The following is a 20,274-nucleotide window of genomic DNA, read 5'->3' as shown; positions in this document are numbered from 1 at the left end:
GAGCCCTAAGCTCAGAGCCAGGAGTCAGCCCTGAGCATAGAGCTTAGAGTTAGCCCTGAGCACAGAGCCGGGAGTCACCCCCAAACACAGAGTCGGGAGTAACCCTGAGCACAGAGCCGGGAGTCAGCCCCGAGCACAGAGCCAGGAGTGACCCTGAGCACAGAACTGGGAGTCAGCCCTGAGCACTGCTGGGTATAGTGCAGAAACAAAGCAAAACAGGACTCGTTTTCCTCTTCATGTGGAATTGAGGCCCGAGCAGAAAGCCTTCAAAGTAGCCCCCGAAAGGGGTGAGGAGGTGCTGCCAGACCCCCACCCCCCCAACTTCACTGCACACAGGAGAGACCAAAGTCCACCAGACTGGCGCTCACGGGGTGCCGTGTGTTGAAACTATCAGGTTAAAATGTAAACACCAGCCCCGGTCCAAATGCAGCTCCGCACTCCTTATGTCACCGCGAACTCAGGCCAACTCACATCAGTCACGCCTGGATTTCCGGAGCGCCCTCTCATCCCAACGGCAGAAGCCCCGGGTACCAGGAGTGCCAAGGACAAAGATAGTGAGTGACCAGAGAGAATTTCAGGTCCCTTGGTCTGCAGGGGCGGGACGGGTGGGATGGAGCCTGGCTTGGTCTTGCTTTAAAATTGTGCAGTGAAAGACAGCCACCTCGGCATAAAGCCACTTTGGGGTCTGCAACCCCCGTGGCGGAGGCAGGGGGGTGATATGACTGCTCCCTGCACACAGGGAGCGGAAAGGCGAGTCCTCCTAATGGGCCAGGACACGCAGACTGGCCCTCTGGGCACCCCCCGGATGCTGAGAGGTGATTAAACTCAGATATCTTTTTTTTATTTGGGGGGGGGGGGGCGGCTGGAGCGATAGCACAGCGGGTAGGGCATTTGCCTTGCACGGGGCCGACCCAGGTTCGATTCCTCCGTCCCTCTCAGAGAGCCCGGCAAGCTACTGAGAGTGTCTCGCCCACACGGCAAAGCGTGGCAAGCTCCCCGTGACGTATTCGATATGCCAAAAACAGTAACAACAGGTCTCAATTTGTTGTGAGACGTTACTGGTGCCCGCTCGAGCAAATCGATGAACAACGGGAGGACAGTGCTACAGTGCTACCGTGCTTTGGGGGTCACACCCCGGTGATGCTCAGGGGTTCCTCCTGGCTCTGCACTCAGGAATCACTCCTAGCGGTGCTCGGGGGACCCTATGGGTTGCCGGGGATCGAACCCAGGTCGGCCGCATGCAAAACCAATGCTCTCCGCACTGTGCTATCACTCTGATCCTAAACTCGGATTTCTGATGGGAGAGGAAGCCAGTCATTCATTGGCCTTTGCTTGCATGCATCACTTCGAAGATGGGGTCAGGCCATGGGGCTGCCGGATTTTCCACCCAAGCGTGGGCATCTGGTCCCTTGGGAGTAGGCAGCACTTCAACTGCTGAGGGTTGGTCTCTAGTCGGTCCATTGTGGCTCCATCTTGCAGAGACCACACACACACACACACACACACACACACACGCACACGCACACGGAGAGTTCTCGGGGGTTCTATGCCCCAGGGTTCCCCAGCTATGGAGTTGACGTCAGGGCTGTTTTTCTTTGTTCGTTCTCCAAGTTGAATGATGATTGGCATTGGAAACTTGGAGCCTGCTACAATCTATCTGGAGGCAATTGGAGGCATTTTCCAGGTGCCAGAGATGGGGTGTGTGTGTGTGTGTGTGTGTGTGTGTGAGAGAGAGAGAGAGAGAGAGAGAGAGAGACAGAGAGAGACAGAGAGAGAGAGACAGAGAGACAGAGAGAGATACAGAGAGAGAGGGAGAGGTAGGTGAAGGGGCTGGAGCGATAGTACAGCGGTAGGGCATTTGCCTTGCACGCAGTCAACATGGCATAAAGGTGCTATAAACTTTTTTTTTTTTTTTGCTTTTTGGGTCACACCTGGCAATGCTCAGGGGTTACTCTTTTTTTTTCTTTTTTTTTATTAGTGAAACACCATGAGGTACAGTTGTAGATTTACAAATTTTTGTGCTTGGATTTCGGTCATACCATGATCAAATACCCATCCCTCCACCAGTGCCCATTTTCCACCACCAGGATAATATTCCTCCCCCCCCATCCCCTCCACTGTGGCAGGGCATTCTCAGGGGTTACTCTTGGCTCTGCACTCAGTAATCACTCCTGGTGGTGCTCAGGGGCCCCTACGGGTTGCCGGGGATCGAACCCAGGTCGGCCGCATGCAAAACCAATGCTCTCCGCACTGTGCTATCACTCTGATCCTAAACTCGGATTTCTGATGGGAGAGGAAGCCAGTCATTCATTGGCCTTTGCTTGCATGCATCACTTCGAAGATGGGGTCAGGCCATGGGGCTGCCGGATTTTCCACCCAAGCGTGGGCATCTGGTCCCTTGGGAGTAGGCAGCACTTCAACTGCTGAGGGTTGGTCTCTAGTCGGTCCATTGTGGCTCCCTCTTACAGAGACCACACACACACACACACACACACGCACACGGAGAGTTCTCAGGGGTTCTATGCCCCAGGGCTCCCCAGCTATGGAGTTGACGTCAGGGCTGTTTTTCTTTGTTCGTTCTCCAAGTTGAATGATGATTGGCATTGGAAACTTGGAGCCTGCTAGAATCTATCTGGAGGCAATTGGAGGCATTTTCCAGGTGCCAGAGATGGGGTGTGTGTGTGTGTGTGTGTGTGTGTGTGTGTGAGAGAGAGAGAGAGAGAGAGAGACAGAGACAGAGACAGAGACAGAGACAGAGAGACAGAGAGAGATACAGAGAGAGAGGGAGAGGTAGGTGAAGGGGCTGGAGCGATAGCACAGCGGTAGGGCATTTGCCTTGCACGCAGTCAACATGGCATAAAGGTGCTATAAACTCTTTTTTTTTTGCTTTTTGGGTCACACCTGGCAATGCTCAGGGGTTACTCTTTTTTTTTCTTTTTTCTTTTTTATTAATGAAACACCATGAGGTACAGTTGTAGATTTACAAATTTTTGTGCTTGGATTTCGGTCATACCATGATCAAATACCCATCCCTCCACCAGTGCCCATTTTCCACCACCAGGATAATATTCCTCCCCCCCCATCCACTCCATCCCCCCCGCCACTGTGGCAGGGCATTCTCAGGGGTTACTCTTGGCTCTGCACTCAGTAATCACTCCTGGTGGTGCTCAGGGGACCCTATGGGATGCCAGGGATCGAACCCGGGTCGGCCGCGTGCAAGACAAACGCCCTCTCCACTGTATTATCACTCCAGCAACCCCTCCCCAACACATCTTTTTTTTTTTTTTTTTTTTTTTTGCTTCTTGGGTCACACCCGGCGATGCACAGGGCTTACTCCTGGCTCTGCACTCAGGAGTTACTCCTGGCGGTGCTCAGGGGACCATATGGGATGCTGGGAATCGAACACCGGGTCAGCCGCTTGCAAGGCAAACACCCTACCCGCTGTGCTATCTCTCCGGCCCCGATGCTATAAACTTGACTGGAGCTCAGCCTAGCAACCGCAAAGAAGTTACCTAGTAGTAAATACCCAGATACCTTGAATCCACAGGCAACTCACTCTGACAGCAAGAACGAATAACTAGTGAATCCACAGTGTGGGCAAGACTGAGATTGGATCATTGGACCTTTCCAGACCCCAAGAGATGAAGCCCTCCAGGTCAATTGAAAAATCCCCAAGAGAGGCTGGAGCGATAGCACAACGGGGAGGGCGTTTGCCTTGCACATGGCTGACCCAGGTTCAATTCCCGGCATCCCATATAGTTCCTTGAGCACAGCCAGGAGTAATTCCTCAGTGCAGAGCCAGGAGGAACCCTTGTGCATAGCCAGCCGTGACCCAAAAGCTAAATAAATAAACAAACAAAAAGAAAAATCCCCAAGAAGGGGCTGGAGCAATAGTATAGCATCATTGTGTGTGATTCAACATTTTGCCAAGATGCATCCCACATAGTCCCCTGAGTTCTGCCAGGAGTGATTCCCCGAGTCCAGAGCCGGGAGTAAATCCTGAGGGTGACCCAGAAACTACACATATGTATCCTGCGGACACAACTTACCCAGACGCTTCTATACATTCCGGCCCCGTGCTCGACTGCACGTTCCCGTTTCTGTTCTTGCCACTTGAAAGAAAAACATAAATAGTGCACCAAGGGGCTGGAGCGATAGCACAGCTGGGAGGGGGTTTGCCTGGCACGCGGCCGACCCAGGTTAGATCCCCGGCATCCCCTAGGGTCCCCGGAGCATCGCCAGGAGTGATTTCTGAGTGCAGAGCCAGGAGTCAGCCCTGAGCATCGCCGGGTGTGACTCAGAAACAAGAAACAGAGAGAGAAAGGGAGAAATAGAAAGAGATACAGAGCGAGAGAGAGAGAGAGAGCGAGAGAGAGAGCGAGCGAGAAAGAGAGAGAGCGAGAGAGAGAGTGAGCGAGCGAGAGAGAGAGAGAATGAGAGAGAGAGAGAGACAGGGTTCATCCATGAGTGGGGATGTGGGGGTTGGGGTTGTGGAGTTTTCCTTGTCCTGGCTAAGAACCTCTTTGTGTGCAATTTCACAACTCTCTCCACAAGCTCCGATTCTTCCGTCCGTTTTACCAATCCCCTTTCGCCTCCTGACCTCTCCCTCATAGCTCGGTCCTATTTTTGTGCCTTAACATCTTTCTTACCCAATCAGCTTGGGTGAGATGCTGAAAGGGGCCGATGATGATGGGAACGGGTGGGGTGGTCCGATCCCCACCACCCTGTGGGATTCCCCCAGGAGTGAACAAGAACCACTGGATCCGAGAATGGAACCATCCAACCGGTTGGCACAGTGTCCTGGGGAACGGCTCCAGGCCTCCTGAGCACTGTGGGGAGGCCAAAGGAAATCAATCCATCCATCAAGGGGTCCGATTTCAGCCCCCCTGCCAGAAGCCGAGGCGGGACGTCCAACTGGCACCGGCTCCAAGGGAGGGACGGGACCGGCGCCAGCCATGAGCTTGACCCGTGTCTGCCCCCGAGACCGTCCCGGGGCTCCCATGCTCTAGATCTTTCTGTCTGCCCTTGGCCCCCTGTGGCCAGGAGGGGTGGGGCTCCCCCTGCATAAAAGCCTCAGCTGCCTTTATAACTTTTATAACTGTGTTTCCTTCCTGCATAGGCGACCATGGCCAGGCGTGTGGCGATCGTAGGTGCCGGGGTCAGCGGCCTGGCCTGCATCAAGTGCTGCCTGGAAGAAGGCCTGGAGCCCACCTGCTTCGAGAGGAGCGATGACCTCGGGGGGCTGTGGCGCTTCACCGTGAGTGGGACGGGCTGGCAGGCAAGGGGGAGTGGTTGGGGACAGGCTGATGGGTACAGGAAGGGATGGGAGTTTCCTCCCCCCTGGCTGGTGGTCCTGAGGAGGCATTTGGTGTCTCTGCTCAGTGGACACCTGTGAGGGACAGGAGTTTCCTCTCCCTCAGGCTGGTGGTCCTGACGAGGCTTTCGGTGTCTCTGAGGCCCAGTGGACACCTATGAGGGACACGAGTTTCCTTCACTGACTGGTGGCTATGGGGAGGCTCTTGGTGTCTCTGTTCAGAGGACATCTATGAGAGTCGTGAGTTTCCTCTCCTATGAGCTGGTGGCTGTGAGGAAATGCTTGGTATCTCTGAGGCTCAGTGAACACCTGTGAGGGACAGGAGTTTCCTCTCCCTCAGGCTGGTGGTCCTGAGGAGGCTTTTGGTGTCTCTGAGGCCCAGTGGACACCTATGAGGGACACGAGTTTCCTTCACTGACTGGTGGCTATGGGGAGGCTCTTGGTGTCTCTGTTCAGAGGACATCTATGAGAGACGTGAGTTTCCTCACCTATGAGCTGGTGGCTGTGAGGAAATGCTTGGTGTCCTGAGGCTCAGTGAACACCTGTGAGGGACAGGAGTTTCCTCTCCCTCAGGCTGGTGGTCCTGAGGAGGCCTTTGGTGTCTCTGAGGCCCAGTGGACACCTATGAGGGACACGAGTTTCCTTCACTGACTGGTGGCTATGGGGAGGCTCTTGGTGTCTCTGTTCAGAGGACATCTATGAGAGACGTGAGTTTCCTCTCCTATGAGCTGGTGGCTGTGAGGAAATGCTTGGTGTCCTGAGGCTCAGTGAACACCTGTGAGGGACAGGAGTTTCCTCTCCCTCAGGCTGGTGGTCCTGAGGAGGCTTTTGGTGTCTCTGAGGCCCAGTGGACACCTATGAGGGACACGAGTTTCCTTCACTGACTGGTGGCTATGGGGAGGCTCTTGGTGTCTCTGTTCAGAGGACATCTATGAGAGACGTGAGTTTCCTCTCCTATGAGCTGGTGGCTGTGAGGAAATGCTTGGTGTTTCTGAGGCTCAGTGAACACCTGTGAGGGACAGGAGTTTCCTCTCCCTCAGGCTGGTGGTCCTGAGGAGGCTTTTGGTGTCTCTGAGGCCCAGTGGACACCTATGAGGGACACGAGTTTCCTTCACTGACTGGTGGCTATGGGGAGGCTCTTGGTGTCTCTGTTCAGAGGACATCTATGAGAGACGTGAGTTTCCTCTCCTATGAGCTGGTGGCTGTGAGGAAATGCTTGGTGTCCTGAGGCTCAGTGAACACCTGTGAGGGACAGGAGTTTCCTCTCCCTCAGGCTGGTGGTCCTGAGGAGGCTTTTGGTGTCTCTGAGGCCCAGTGGACACCTATGAGGGACACGAGTTTCCTTCACTGACTGGTGGCTATGGGGAGGCTCTTGGTGTCTCTGTTCAGAGGACATCTATGAGAGACGTGAGTTTCCTCTCCTATGAGCTGGTGGCTGTGAGGAAATGCTTGGTGTTTCTGAGGCTCAGTGAACACCTGTGAGGGACAGGAGTTTCCTCTCCCTCAGGCTGGTGGTCCTGAGGAGGCTTTTGGTGTCTCTGAGGCCCAGTGGACACCTATGAGGGACACGAGTTTCCTTCACTGACTGGTGGCTATGGGGAGGCTCTTGGTGTCTCTGTTCAGAGGACATCTATGAGAGTCGTGAGTTTCCTCACCTATGAGCTGGTGGCTGTGAGGAAATGCTTGGTGTCCTGAGGCTCAGTGAACACCTGTGAGGGACAGGAGTTTCCTCTCCCTCAGGCTGGTGGTCCTGACGAGGCTTTCGGTGTCTCTGAGGCCCAGTGGACACCTATGAGGGACATGAGTTTCCTTCACTGACTGGTGGCTATGGGGAGGCTCTTGGTGTCTCTGTTCAGAGGACATCTATGAGAGACGTGAGTTTCCTCTCCTATGAGCTGGTGGCTGTGAGGAAATGCTTGGTGTCCTGAGGCTCAGTGAACACCTGTGAGGGACAGGAATTTTCACTCACTCGGGCTGGTGCTCATAAGGAGGTGCTTGGTATCTCTGCTCAGTGGACACCTGTAACAGACAAGAGTTTCCTCTCCCCTGACTGGTGCTCGTGAGGAGGCTCTCAGTGTTTCTGAGGCTCAATGGACACTTGTGAGAGATGTGAGTTTCCTCTCCTTTGGGCTGGTGGCCATGAGTATGTGCTTGGTGTCACTGCTCAGTGGACATCTGTGACAAATGGGAGTTTCCTCTCCTGACTGGTGGTCCAGAGGAGTTTGGTGTCTCTGCTCAGTGGACACCTGTGAGAGACATGAGTTTTGTCTCCCTGAGGCTGGTGGTCCTGAGGAGGCCTTTGGTGTCTCTGAGGCTCAGTGAACACTTGTGAGGGATAAGAGTTCTCTCTCCCCTGACTGGTGGCTGTGAGGAGGCTCTCGGTGTGTCTGCTCAGTGGACACCTGTGAGGGATGTGAGTTTCCTTTCCTATGGGCTGGTGGCTGTGAGGAAGTGCTTGGTGTCTCTGACGCTCAATGGACACTTGTGAGTAATGTGAATTTCCTCCCCTGACTGGTGATCATGAGGAATTTGATGTCTCTGTTCAGTGGACACTTGTGAGGGACGTGAGTTTCCTCTCTAATGGGCAGTGGTCCTGAGGAGGCACTTGGTGTCTCTGCTCAGTGGACATTTGTGAGGGACAGGAGTTTCCTCACCCCTGACTGGTGGTTGTGAGGAGTTTGGTGTCTCTGCTCAGTGGACATTTGTGAGGGACAGGAGTTTCCTCCCCTGACTGGTGGTCCTGAGGAGGTACTTGGTGTCTCTGAGGCTCAGTGGACACTTGTGAGGGACGTGAGTTCCCTTTTCCCTGACTGGTGGCCTTGAGGAAGCTTTCGGTGTGTCTGTTCAGTGGACACCTGTGAGAGACGTGAGTTTCCTTTCCTATCAGCTGGTGGTCATGAGGAGGCGCTTAGTGTCTCTGCTCAGTGTACATCCATGAGGGACAGGAGTTTCCTCTCCCTCAGGCTGGTGGTCACGAGGAGGTGCTCGATATCTCTGCTCAGTGGGCATCTGTAACAGACAGGAGTTTCCTCTCTCCTGACTGGTGGTTGTGAGGAGTTTGGTGTCTCTCCTCAGTGAACACCTGTGAGGAACGTGAGTTCCCTCTCTCCTGACAGGTGGTTGTGAGGAGGTTCTCGTTGTCTCTGCTCAGTGGATACCTGTAATGGATAGGAGTTTCCTCTGCCCTGACTGGTGATCATGAGGAGGCTCTCGGTGTCTCTGAGGCTCAGTGGACACTTGTGAGGGATGTGAGTTTTCTCTCCTATGGGCTGGTGGCCGTGAGGATGCACTTGATGTCTCTGCTCAGTGGACATCTGTGACGGATGGGAGTTTTCTCCCCTGGCTGGTGGTCCTGAGGAGTTTGGTGTCTCTGCTCAGTGGACGCCTATGAGGGATGTGAATTTCCTCACCCCTGACTGGTGAGGAGTTTTTGTCTCTGCTCAGTGGACACCTGTGAGAGACATGAGTTTCCTCTCTCCTGACTGGTGGTCATGAGGAGTTTGGTGTCCCTGAGGCTCAGTGGACACTTGTGAGGGACATGAGTTTCCTCCCCTGACTGGTGGTCCTGAGGAAGCTCTCGATGTCTCTGCTCAGTGGACACCTGTGAGGGACAGAAGTTTCCTCTCCTTCAGGCTCGTGGTCCTGAGGTAGCACTTGGTGTCTCTGAGGCTCAGAGGGATGTGAATTTTCTCCCCTGACTGGTGGTCATGAGGAATTTGATGTCTCTGTTCAGTAGACACTTGTGAGGGACAGGAGTTTCCTCTCCCCTGGCTAGTGGTCCTGAGGAGGTGTCTTGGTGTCTCTGAGGCTCCGTGGACACCTGTGAGGGACAAGAGTTTCCTCTCACCTGACTGGTAACCATGAGGAGGCTCTCAGTATTTCTGCTCAGTGGACATCTGTGAGGGAGTTCTGTGAGTTTCCTTTCCTAAGGGTTGTGGTCCTGAGGAGGCACTTGGTGTCTCTGCTCAGTGGACACTTGTGAGGGACAGGAATTTCCTCTCCCCTGAATGGTGGTTGTGAGGTGGTGCTCAGTGTCTCTGTTCAGTGGATACCTGTGAAGAATGTGAGTTTCCTCCCCTGGCTGGTGGCCGTGAGGTGGCACTCGATGTCTCTGCTCAGTGGACACCTGTGAGACTGATGCACATGGACTGATCCCCTCTCAGGGCAGGAAGTGCGGCTGCCAGAGAACTTTCTGCAGTGCCCAGCCCAAGAGCCACTTCCAAGCTGGAGGACAGGGCAGCTTGGACGAGCCGGGAAAGGCCAGGGCAACGAAACCAGGGCCAGGAAGGCAGCCGACCACAGCCTGCTGTGTTTGGGGACAGCGATGACCCATGGGAGCCGGCCACCACTCTATGAGGTCACACAGCACAGGCTCACAGGGGCAGATGGGCAGAACGGACGCCAGACTCCAGATCTGGGACCCACCCTGGGCTTCTCCAGTGCCAGCTGTCAGGTGGAGATAAGGGGGACTCAGGTGGCCGCTGTCCAGACCCTCACCCAGGGGGCTTTGCCTATACAAAGAGCAAACACTCTTCCATCACTGAAGGGAGCAGAATGAAGGGACTATTGGCCAACTCCGTCAGCCAGTGCTCCAGAGAGCCCCAGGTTGCCTCCTGGGCTGTAGCTGGCCCAGGATCAGAGAGAGAGGACAGTGGGAACAGCATTGGTCTTACATGTGGCCAACCCGGGTTCGATCCCCGGCACCATATGGCTCCCCCGCCAATGCCGCCAGGAATAATCCATGCTGGGAATCCATGCTCCCAAGCACAGGAAATGAAGAAATAGTCTGGGGGGGGCTGCATTCATTGGTGGCATAAAATATATATATATATATCAATATATATCACAATTATGACCATCCTGTTATTCGTCGATTGCCTCGAGCAGGCCCCAGTAACGTCTCCTTCGTCCCAGCCCTGAGATTTTACAAAGTGCCATATTCAAGGCTCTTTCAGAGTTAGGAGAATGAGACCCTTCATTGTTACTAGTATTTGGCATATTGGGTACACCACGGGGAGTTTGCCAGACTCTGCCGTGTGGGCAGGATACATTCGGTAGCTTGCCAGTTTGTCCAAAGTAGGAATGAGATAATAAGATGTCGTGTGGCCACGTTTGCGGCCGCGCGCTTCCAGGAGCTGGGTTTTATAGTCTCTGAGTCTTGGCCATTGATGGGATTACACGGCGCCAGGGGGCCAGTTGGTGGGTGTGACCCCCACCTACTGGAATTTGGAGGATCAGGGTGGAGGATGCTCAGGCCCGATCCGAGTAGGCTTGGAGATCTCAGCCCCGGGATCCACGTGCCTTTGTTCCTCTGCTGGTACCTTCATGTGTGCCGAGAGTGATATATATATATATATATATATATATATATATATATATATATATTGTACATAAACATATCATGGGCTGGAGCGATAGCACAGCGGTAGGGTGTTTGCCTTGCACGTGGCTGGCCCAGCCGAGCCGGGTTCGATTCCTCCACCCCTCTCGGAGAGTCCAGCAAGCTACTGAGAGCATCCCACCCGCACAGGAAAGCCTGGCAAACTCCCCGTGTATTCAATATGCCAAACACAGTAACAACAAGTCTCACAATGGAGACGTTACTGGGCCTGCTCGAGCAAATCGATGAGCAACGGGAGGACAGTGACACTGATAAAGATCATAGAAATGATATGCATATAGTAGAAGACTAATATTCATGGCCAGGGAAGACAGGGCTAGGAGGACTGGTCAGTGGTTGGAATAAACCGCAGGTGTGTGGGGGGCGGAAGGTGGGTAAGATAGAGATGGGACCAGCATGACAATAATTAGCTGGGGAGGGTCACGCTGGACAAGATATGAGGGTTAAAAGTAGGTAGAGGAATATTCCTGATAACCTCTCAGTATCTGTATTGCAAACCTAGTGACCAAAAGGAGAGACAGAGACAGAGTGAGGCAGAGAGAGAGAGCAAGAGACAGAGAGAGTGAGAGACAGAGAGACACAGAGAGAGAGAGAGAGAAAGAGAGAAAGAGAGAGAGAGTAGAAACGCCTGCCATTAGAGGCAGGGGTTGGGGGTGGGGGTGATGGGAGGGAACTAGGGACCCTGGTGCTGGGAAATGCGCCCTGGTGGAGGGATGGGTGTTGGAACACTGCATCTATCTCCAGTGATTCAATTTAAAAAATTAATAAAAGTTTAAAAAATAATAATAAACCGAGAGAGAGAGAAAGAGAGAGAGAGAAAGAGAGAGAGAGAGAGAGAGAGTCCAGTGGGGAGGATATTTGCATGATGCTGACCCGGGATCCATCCCTGTCACCCCATATGGTCCCCCGAGCCCTCCAGGAGTGATTCCTGAGCCCAGAGCCAGGAGCATTGCCGGGTGTGGCCCCCCAAACCAAAACACAACAAACAAACGAAACTCTCGGGGCGGAATCACCAACCCTCCTAGGATGGTGACGGGGACCAGCAACCCAACCCCCCGGGGTCACCGACATCCTCATCCGATGTCTAGAGTGTCCCGACACCCGTTCCCGTGCGCACCCATGTTCTGCCACTCCCTGTCTTTGCAGGAGCACGTGGAGGAAGGCAGGGCGAGCCTCTACAAGTCTGTGGTGTCCAACAGCTGCAAGGAGATGTCCTGTTACTCCGACTTCCCCTTCCCCGACCACTACCCCAACTACATCCCCAACGCCTACTTCCTGGAGTACCTGCAGATGTACGCAGAACGCTTCGGCCTGAGGCGCTGCATCCAGTTTAAGGTCAGACCCGCGCGAGCCGCCTGGGCCTCTGGGCCTGCTTCATACCAGCATGCAGATGGCGAGGGGGCGGGGGTGTCAGTCTGGCAGGGTTTATAAGCCCTGCCTGATTCTCTTCCCCCACTTGGCTCTCGCCTCTGTCCCTGAATGAAGGGGAAGAAGTTGTCAGAAGCACCTGCAAGGACTAAGGCACATATTTCCGGTTTGAAAAAATTCATGTTTGGGGGCTGGAGCGATAGCACAGAAGGGCAAGGCATTTGCCTGACACGCGGCCAACCCGGATTCGATCCCTGGCATCCCATAGGGTCCCTGAGCACCGCTCGGAGTAATTCCTGAGTGCAGAGCCAGGGGGAACCCCTGTGCATTGCTGGGTGTGACCCAAAAAGCAAAAAGAAAAAAAAAAGAAAAAATCATGTTTTTTTCCCCCAAGGATCCTAGGAGACCCTAAAGGTGGGCAAAAGCCTGTGTATCAGGACCCTGAGAACACTCACAGATCACAGATCACAGATCATCCTGTTATTCGTCGATTGCCTCGAGCAGGCCCCAGTAATGTCTCCTTCATCCTTTGGAGTCGAGAACACTCACAGCCTTGGTCATTTCTTCACTGTCTTTCAAAGGAATGAACCAGAGAGATAGCACAGCGGGGAGGGCGTTAGTCTTGCATGCGACTGACCTGGGTTAGATTCCCAGCATCCCATAGGGTCCCCTGAGCACCGCCAGGAGTAATTCCTGAGTGCAGAGCCAGGAGTCAGCCCTGAGCATCGCCGGGTGTGACCCCCCACCCAAAAAAAGCAAAATAAAATAAAATAAAAGACATCAGAAGACCTTTGTTACCATGTTGGTTCTATGAGGATGAGAATTTGAACAAATTGTCTTAAGTCTTGGGGTTCCCCCCAACTGTCTTAATTTTCCCTCTAAAATTCAGAATATTCCCATGAAATAGGAGCGATAGCACAGTGGTAGGGCGTTTGCCTTGTGCGCGGCCGGCCTGGCTGAGCTGGGTTCGATTCCTCCGCACCTCTCGGAGAGCCTGGCAAGCTACCGAGAGTATCTCGCCCGCACGGCAAAGCCTGGCAAGCTCCCCGTGGTGTATTCGATATGCCAAACACAGTCACAACAATTCTCACAATGGAGATGTTACTGGGCCCGCTCGAGCAAATCGATGAACAACGGGAGGACAGTGCTACAGCGCTATTACCAAGTAAGTTCACATATCCTTGACCTAGGTCCATCCCAGAAATGACTGTGCCTCAAGGAGTCCCACTTGATTCGCAGGGTCATGCTAGTGTCCTGTTAGAAGCACCGCAGGCTGGAAATGTGACCACTGCTCACCACTGCTGCAATTCTTTTTTGTCTTTCAGACTAAAGTCTGCAGCGTTACCCAGCGCCCGGACTTCGCGGCCAGTGGCCAGTGGGAGGTGGTCACACAGCGGGAAGGGAAGCAAGAGTCAGCCGTGTTCGATGCTGTCATGGTGTGCACGGGCTACCTCACCAACCCTCACCTGCCCCTGGATGACTTCCCAGGTACTGCAGTTCCTGTGCTCCCCTTCCTCCATCTCACAGTCTCCCCGTGTCTGGGAACGAACTCCCCTGGTCCCCCCACATTCGAGAGTTAAGGTGACAAGGAAATGTAAAAACTCTCTTCCTGGGAACAGAGCCATGGCACAGCGGGGAGGGCGTTGGCCTTGCATGCGGCCGACCCAGGTTCAATCCCGGGCATCCCATAGGGTCCTCCCAAGCACTGCCAGAAGTGATCTCTGAGTGAGTGCAGAGCCAGGAGTCAACCCCGAGCATCACCGTGTGTGACTCATGATCACGATCACGATCATCCTGTTGTTCATCAATTGCCTCGAGCAGGCACCAGTAACGTCTCCTTCTTCCTAGCTCCGATATTTTTAAGAGAGCCATATTCAATGCTCTTTCAGGGCTAGGAGAATGAGACCTACCATTGTTACTGGTATTTGGTGTATTGAGTACGACACGGGAAGTTTGCCAGACTCTGCTGTGCAGGCAGGATACTTTCGGTAGCCTGCCGGGTTCTCCAAAGTAAAAACGAGATAATAAGATGTTGTGCGGCCACACTTGCAGCCACGCGCTTCCGGGAGCTGGGTTTTATAGTCTCTCGGTCTTGGCCGTTGATGGGACCACCTGGCACCAGCGGCAGCTGGTGGGTATGATGCCTACCTACTGGAAGATGGGGGATCTGGTTGGAGAAGGCCAGTCCTGATCCGAGCAGGCTTGGAGATCTCAGCCCCAGGACCCTCATGCCTGTGTTCCTCTGCTGGTTCCTTCATGCATGAGGCTTGTCCGAATGTGTGGAGAGTGGTCTCAGCATGGCTGTGGCTGGTTCTGGAGGTCTTCGGCTGCTGGGGCTCTGCTCGGGGCGGGGAGGGAAACTCAACCCGCCCCCCTCCAAGGGGCCCTGGCGAGGACAGCCAGGTGCGGGGGCAGGAGACTCTGCCAGGTGTGACTCAAAAAGAGGAAAAAAATTTTAAAAAAAGAAAGAACGAAAACTCTTCCTGACTAGTTCCTCCTTTTGCGTTGTTTTGTTTTTTTGTTTTGTTTTGTTCTTTTTGGGTCACAACAGGCGATGCACAGGGATTCCTCCTGGCTCATACACTCAGGACTTACTCCCAGCAGTGCTCAGGGAACCCTATGGGATGCTGGGAATCGAACCCGGGTCGGCCGCGTGCATGGCAAACGCCCTCCCCGCTGTGCTATCACTCCAGTCTCCTGTTTTTGTTTTATTCAAAATGGCCTGTGCTAGCAAGTAGAATGGATAACTCATGCGTGGTTTGGTTCTGCTACACCTCAGTGGCCCTCCTTCCGTGGCAGGAAATTCTCAGGATTAACCGAGGAGGAGGAGGAGGAGGAAGAGGAGGAGGAGGAAGAGGAGGAGGAGGAGGAGGAGGAGGAGGAGGAAGAGGAGGAGGAGGAGGAGGAGGAGGAGGAAGAGGAGGAGGAGGAGGAGGAGGAGGAGGAGGAGGAGGAGAAGAAGAAGAAGAAGAAGAAGAAGAAGAAGAAGAAGAAGAAGAAGAAGAAGAAGAAGAAGAAGAAGAAGAAGAAGAAGAAATCTCTTCCTGACTAGTTCCTGCTTTTGTTGTATTCCAAATGGCCTGTGCTAACAAGTAGAGTGCATAATTCGTGGGGTTTTTTTTTTACTTCTTGGTTCACACCTGGAGATGCACAGGGGTTACTCCTGGCTCTGCACTCAGGAATTACTTCTGGTGGTGCTCAGGAGACCCTATGGGATGCTTGGAATCGAACCCTGGTTGGCCGCGTGCAAGGCAAACGCCCTAGCCCTACCCGCTGTGCTATCGCTCCAGCCCCTGAACACATAATTCAAGCACGGTTTAGTGTTCTGCTACACCTCAGTGGCCCTCCTTCCGTGGCAGGAAGCCCTCAGGATTAACCTCAGGGATGCTTAGGCTGAGAGCTTTGGCAGCAAAGCACCTCAGAAGCTGATTTTAGAGGTGACGGGAGGACAACCAGAGTGTGTGGGGGGAAGTTGTTTGACTTCCGTCCGTTCTGCATCAGTCTTAACAATATACTAGATCAGAGGCGTATCAGGGTCAAAAGTCAGCAGGGCGCTGAGTCTCTGGGGTGTATCACCCGGGTATCTCAGCTGTGACTTTGTGCTCATGGGGTGAGTTAATATTTGCATCACTGTTGCATTACATATTTTCGGTTGGACTTTAAGTGGACTTCGCGTCTGGCCATTTCACTGGCCCACTGAGCTGAATAAATATTTGTAGGTGGTTCTGTTGCATTGAAGTCTTTCTGCTTGCGAGTTTTAAGTGGGATCCATCTCAGTTCTCCAAAGATTTGAGGAATACCAGCAGGCCTTGACGGGGCTACTTGTTATAAGCAACTATATTGTTCGCTGAGAATCTAGTTTTCTTAATGCTTTTCCTGAGAAGGGATTTTAAGAAACAATCATAGGTACTAGTACAACAGTACAGCAGGGAGGGCGTTTGCCTTGCATGCAGCCAACCCGGGTTCGATTCCCAGCATCCCATAGGGTCTCCCAAGCACCGCCAGGAGTAATTTCTGAGTGCAGAGCCAGGAGGAACCCATGCATCACTGGGTGTGACCCAAAAAGAAAAACAAAAAGAAGAAAGAAAGAAAACAATAATAAAGGCTTTTAGCATAGAAATGTTATTTTTGGTGTCACACAACTTGAGAGCATTTTCCAGAACTCTCTAATTGATGTTTGCCATTTTGCTCACATGGAGATGGTTAAGAGACCCTAGCAAGTAAGAAATATAGATTTAGTCCCTGTTTAATAAATGCAATCCCAGGGGCCGGAAGAGATCCGGCCCGTTTAGCACAGCGGTAGGGCGTTTGCCTTGTGCGCAGCCAGCCCGGCCGAGCCGGGTTCGATTCCTCTGCCCCTCTTGGAGAGCCCAGCAAGCTACCGAGAGTATCTCGCCCACACAGCAAAGCCTGGCAAGCTATCCGTGGCGATTCAACATGCCAAACACAGTAACAAGTCTCACAATGGAGACGTTACTGGGCCCGCCCGAGCAAATTTATGAATAATGGGAGGACAGTGACAGTGACAGGGGCTGGAGGGATAGGGCAGTGGGTAGGGCACTTGCTTGGCATGAAGCCGACCCGGATTCAATCTCCGATATCCCCTAGAGTCCTCCAAGCCCAACAGAAGTGATCCCTGAGTATAGAGCAGGAGAAAGCCCTCAGCACTGTAGGGTGTGGTCCCAAGGAAAAAAAATTTAAAAATTAAAAAATATATATCTCTATATCTAATCGCACGGCAGAGCTAATCAATCCTTTTTTTTTTTTGGTCCACACCCAGTGATGTTCAAGGGTTCCTCCTGGCTCTGCACTCAGGGATCACTCCTGGAGGTGCTCAAGAGACCCTATGGGATGCCGGGCATCGAACCCGGGTCGGCTGCATGCAAGGCAAACGCTCTCCCCACTGTGATATTGCTCTGACCCCCTCTCTTTCACTTCAGTGCTGGCTTCTGGCTTTGGAAAGTTCTGTATAAATGGATATGATAGATTCCCTAATTTCTGCCGCCCTTGTCAAGGCCATAGCTCCATTCACATAAGTTTGGAAGCCTGTGTGCCCCCTTATTCTTCTCAGTGCTTCACTGGTGAGGAGGGAAAGACTAAAAATTCCCTGGAAATAAACAGCTCTGGAGGCTGGAGCGATAGCACAGTGGGGGGGGGGGGGGGGGGGGGCGTTGGCCTGGCACTCGGCCGACCCAGGTTCTATTCCCAGCATCCCATAGGGTCCCCCAAACACCGCCGAAAGTAATTCCTGAGTGCATCAGCCAGGAGTCAGCCCTGCTCATCGCCGGGTGTGACCCAAAAATAAAAATAAAAATAAAAACAACTAAAACAGCTCTGCACGAAGGTCAGTATCTTGTAAACACTCAAACTCAGTCAGGATTTCTTGAAATTGAGGATGCTATTAAACATAACCTAAATCCTCCTTCCAAACTCCACTTTTAACTGAACCAAATACAAGATGTATTCACAGCTCCTATAAAGCTTGACTCCTTGAGAGAGAGTAAAAGGGAACGTGTCTGCCACAGAGGCGGGGGGTAGGGGGGACAGGGGGAAAGGGAGGGATACTGGGAACATTGGTGGTGGAGAATGGGCACTGGTGGAGGGATGGGTACTCGATCATCGTATGACTGAAACGTTATCACAAAAGTTTGTAAGTCTATAACTGTACCTCAGGGTGATTCATTAAAAAATTTTAAAAATTTAAAAATTAAAAAAAGGGGCTGGAGCGATAGCACAGAGGGTAGGGCGTTTGCCTTGCACTCGGCCAACCCGGGTTCGATTCCCAGCATCCCATATGGTCCCCTGAGCACCGCCAGGAGTAATTCCTGAGTGCATGAGTCAGGAGTAACCCCTGTGCATTGCTGGGTGTGACCCAAAAAGCAAAAATAAAATAAAATAAAATAATAAAAAAATAAAAATTAAAAAAAAAAAGATGGGGTTGGAGTGATAGCCCAGCTGGTAAGGCGCTTGCTCTGCACGTGGCCGACCCGGGTTTGATTCCCAAAATCCCATATCGTCCCCCGAGCACTGCCTGAGTGCAGAGCCAGGAGTAACCTCTGAGCATCGCTGGGTGTGACCGGCCAAAAAAGCCAAAAAAAAAAAAAGGATAAATGATCGATTGTAGATAATAAATATAGAGGATAGATTAAAAAAAAAAAAAGCTTGATTTCTTTTCTTTCCTTCTAGGTATAAAGACCTTTAAAGGGCAATACTTTCACAGCCGACAGTACAAACATCCCGACATATTTAAGGACAAGAGAGTTCTCGTGATCGGGATGGGAAATTCAGGCACAGACATTGCGGTGGAGGCCAGTCACGTGGCCAAGAAGGTACCATTCTTCCTCTCTCGGCCCCTTTCTTTCTTGCAGCACCACTAAGCACCCCCGGGATAGACCTGATGACCCCAGAGCACTGCCAGGCTGGACACCCACCATCAGGCCTGTATGACTGGGCTGAGTATCCCCAGATGTGACCACCTGCCCCCTGGTCATTTTTATTTTTTAAAATAATTTTAATCTTTTTTTTTTGCTTTTTGGGTCACACCCGGCAATGCTCAGGGGTTACTCCTGGTTCATGCACTCAGGAATCACTCCTGGCGGTGCTCAGGGGACCACATGGGATGCTGGGAATCGAACCTGGGTCGGCTGCGTGCAAGGCAAACGCCCTCCCCGCTGTGCTATCGCTCCAGCCCCAATTTTAATCTTTTTAGTAACAAATTATAGATGATTATCTCTCACTGCTCTTTTCTCTTTTATTTTATTTTGGGGGGAGGGTTGGGGTGCTCCATACCCGGAGATGCTCAGGGCTGACTCCTGGCTCTGCACTCGGGAATTACTCCTGGTAGGTGCTCAGGGGACCCTATGGAATGCTGGGAATTGAACCCGCGTCAGCCACATGCAAGGCAAGCGTCTGGCTTGTTGCTCCAGCTCTTCTTTTCTCTCATCACAATTTACACTCACATACCAGTGTTCTCACCCCGGCCCCAAGTGCTCTCTCGGTTGCAGGAATGCATCCGATAACGTTAGCTTGCAGGCCCCAGGGAGCACTTTTCAAGTCTTCATGCTGCAAGTTACATATTCTAGAATATGTTTTTTTGTAGTCACGCTATAAACTCACTGAGAGTCACCCAACCCACAAATATCTATTAGCAACTGGCTTCTGAGATGAGGTATTGTGGGAGGCAGCGGAGAAGTCCCAGAAAACACAAACCATCGTGGAACACGGGGGCCAAAGTGATAGCACAGCGGGGAGGACCTTTGCCTTGCATGCGGTCAACCCAGGTTCAATCCCCAGCTTCCCATAAGTCCCCCGAGCACTGCCAGGAGAAATTCCTGAGTGCAGAGTCAAGAGTAACCCCTGAGCATCACCGGGTGTGACCCCAGAAAAAAACAACGATATACTTTGACAACAAAGTATATCATCATGAAACTCAATGTCCTGGGCGAGCTTGCCAGGAGAGAACACAGGAAACTGATTAAAACATTGCAAGAGTTCGGAAGAAAAGGAACCTGGGTAGTATGACATTTGGTATCTCCTTCCGGAGATCGCCATAAAGGATTTGAGAACTGAGTGATGGGGAAAGATTCAGCCCTGGGGCGGGGCTATCCTGAAAGAAGGTTCTCGAAGAAGAACACAGTGTAAAGGCCTGGGCCAACTGGGGTCCGAGGCTCAGTAATTCTAGTCTCTGATCTTGGCAAATGTCTTCCGAAAACATACCTTGGTACACCACATCCTCTCTACAAGAGCGAAGAAACTCTGATTGGCTCAGGACAGAATCCATCTGTACTGAGAAGTCCTGCACTCAGCACGAATCTGCCCAGTGATGTTGGGCGAACAAGAAAGAATACCATTACTAATAATAATATTAATCACCAAATAGACAAATCGCTGTCATGTGAGCTAAGGCATTTTCCCACGCCCCCGCGGGCATAGGAAAATAAACAACGGTTCCCGGAAGCGTTTTCTCTGAACGAGATTACAGGCTGCTGATGACACAGTTCTGTCTGACCAGTCACACCTGGGGAAGGGGATGTCCAGCCCGGGAGCCTCGCTGGAAATCATGCAGTGGCCTTGGGCCACAAGAGACCAGAGGTAGACGGTCCTCCTTCCTGGCTGCCCATGCACCTCTTTTGTATGGCCTGCAGAGGATGTTCTAGAAATCCAGGTGGACCCTGCAGAGCAAAGCTTCCCC

The 20,274-nt window shown here is 52.5% G+C and overlaps 1 protein-coding gene across 1 annotated transcript; it reads left to right on the top strand.

Moving 5' to 3' along the window:
• Positions 1–451: 451 nt before the first annotated feature.
• Positions 452–18,412, top strand: LOC130017684 (flavin-containing monooxygenase 1-like; the record flags this gene model as incomplete). The annotated part of the gene is made up of 5 exons (XM_056108418.1): positions 452–554; positions 5,120–5,257; positions 11,862–12,050; positions 13,409–13,571; positions 18,270–18,412. Coding segments are annotated over exons 2-5 (627 nt in total), but the record flags the coding sequence as incomplete, so codon positions are not given.
• Positions 18,413–20,274: the final 1,862 nt, after the last annotated feature.

The sequence above is a fragment of the Sorex fumeus genome, unplaced genomic scaffold, assembly GCF_029834395.1.
Source record: "Sorex fumeus unplaced genomic scaffold, SorFum_2.1 ptg000209l, whole genome shotgun sequence".
NCBI lineage: Eukaryota > Metazoa > Chordata > Mammalia > Eulipotyphla > Soricidae > Sorex > Sorex fumeus.
Note: the sequence above shows the minus strand (reverse complement) of the source record. Positions and strands in the feature narration are given on the sequence as shown.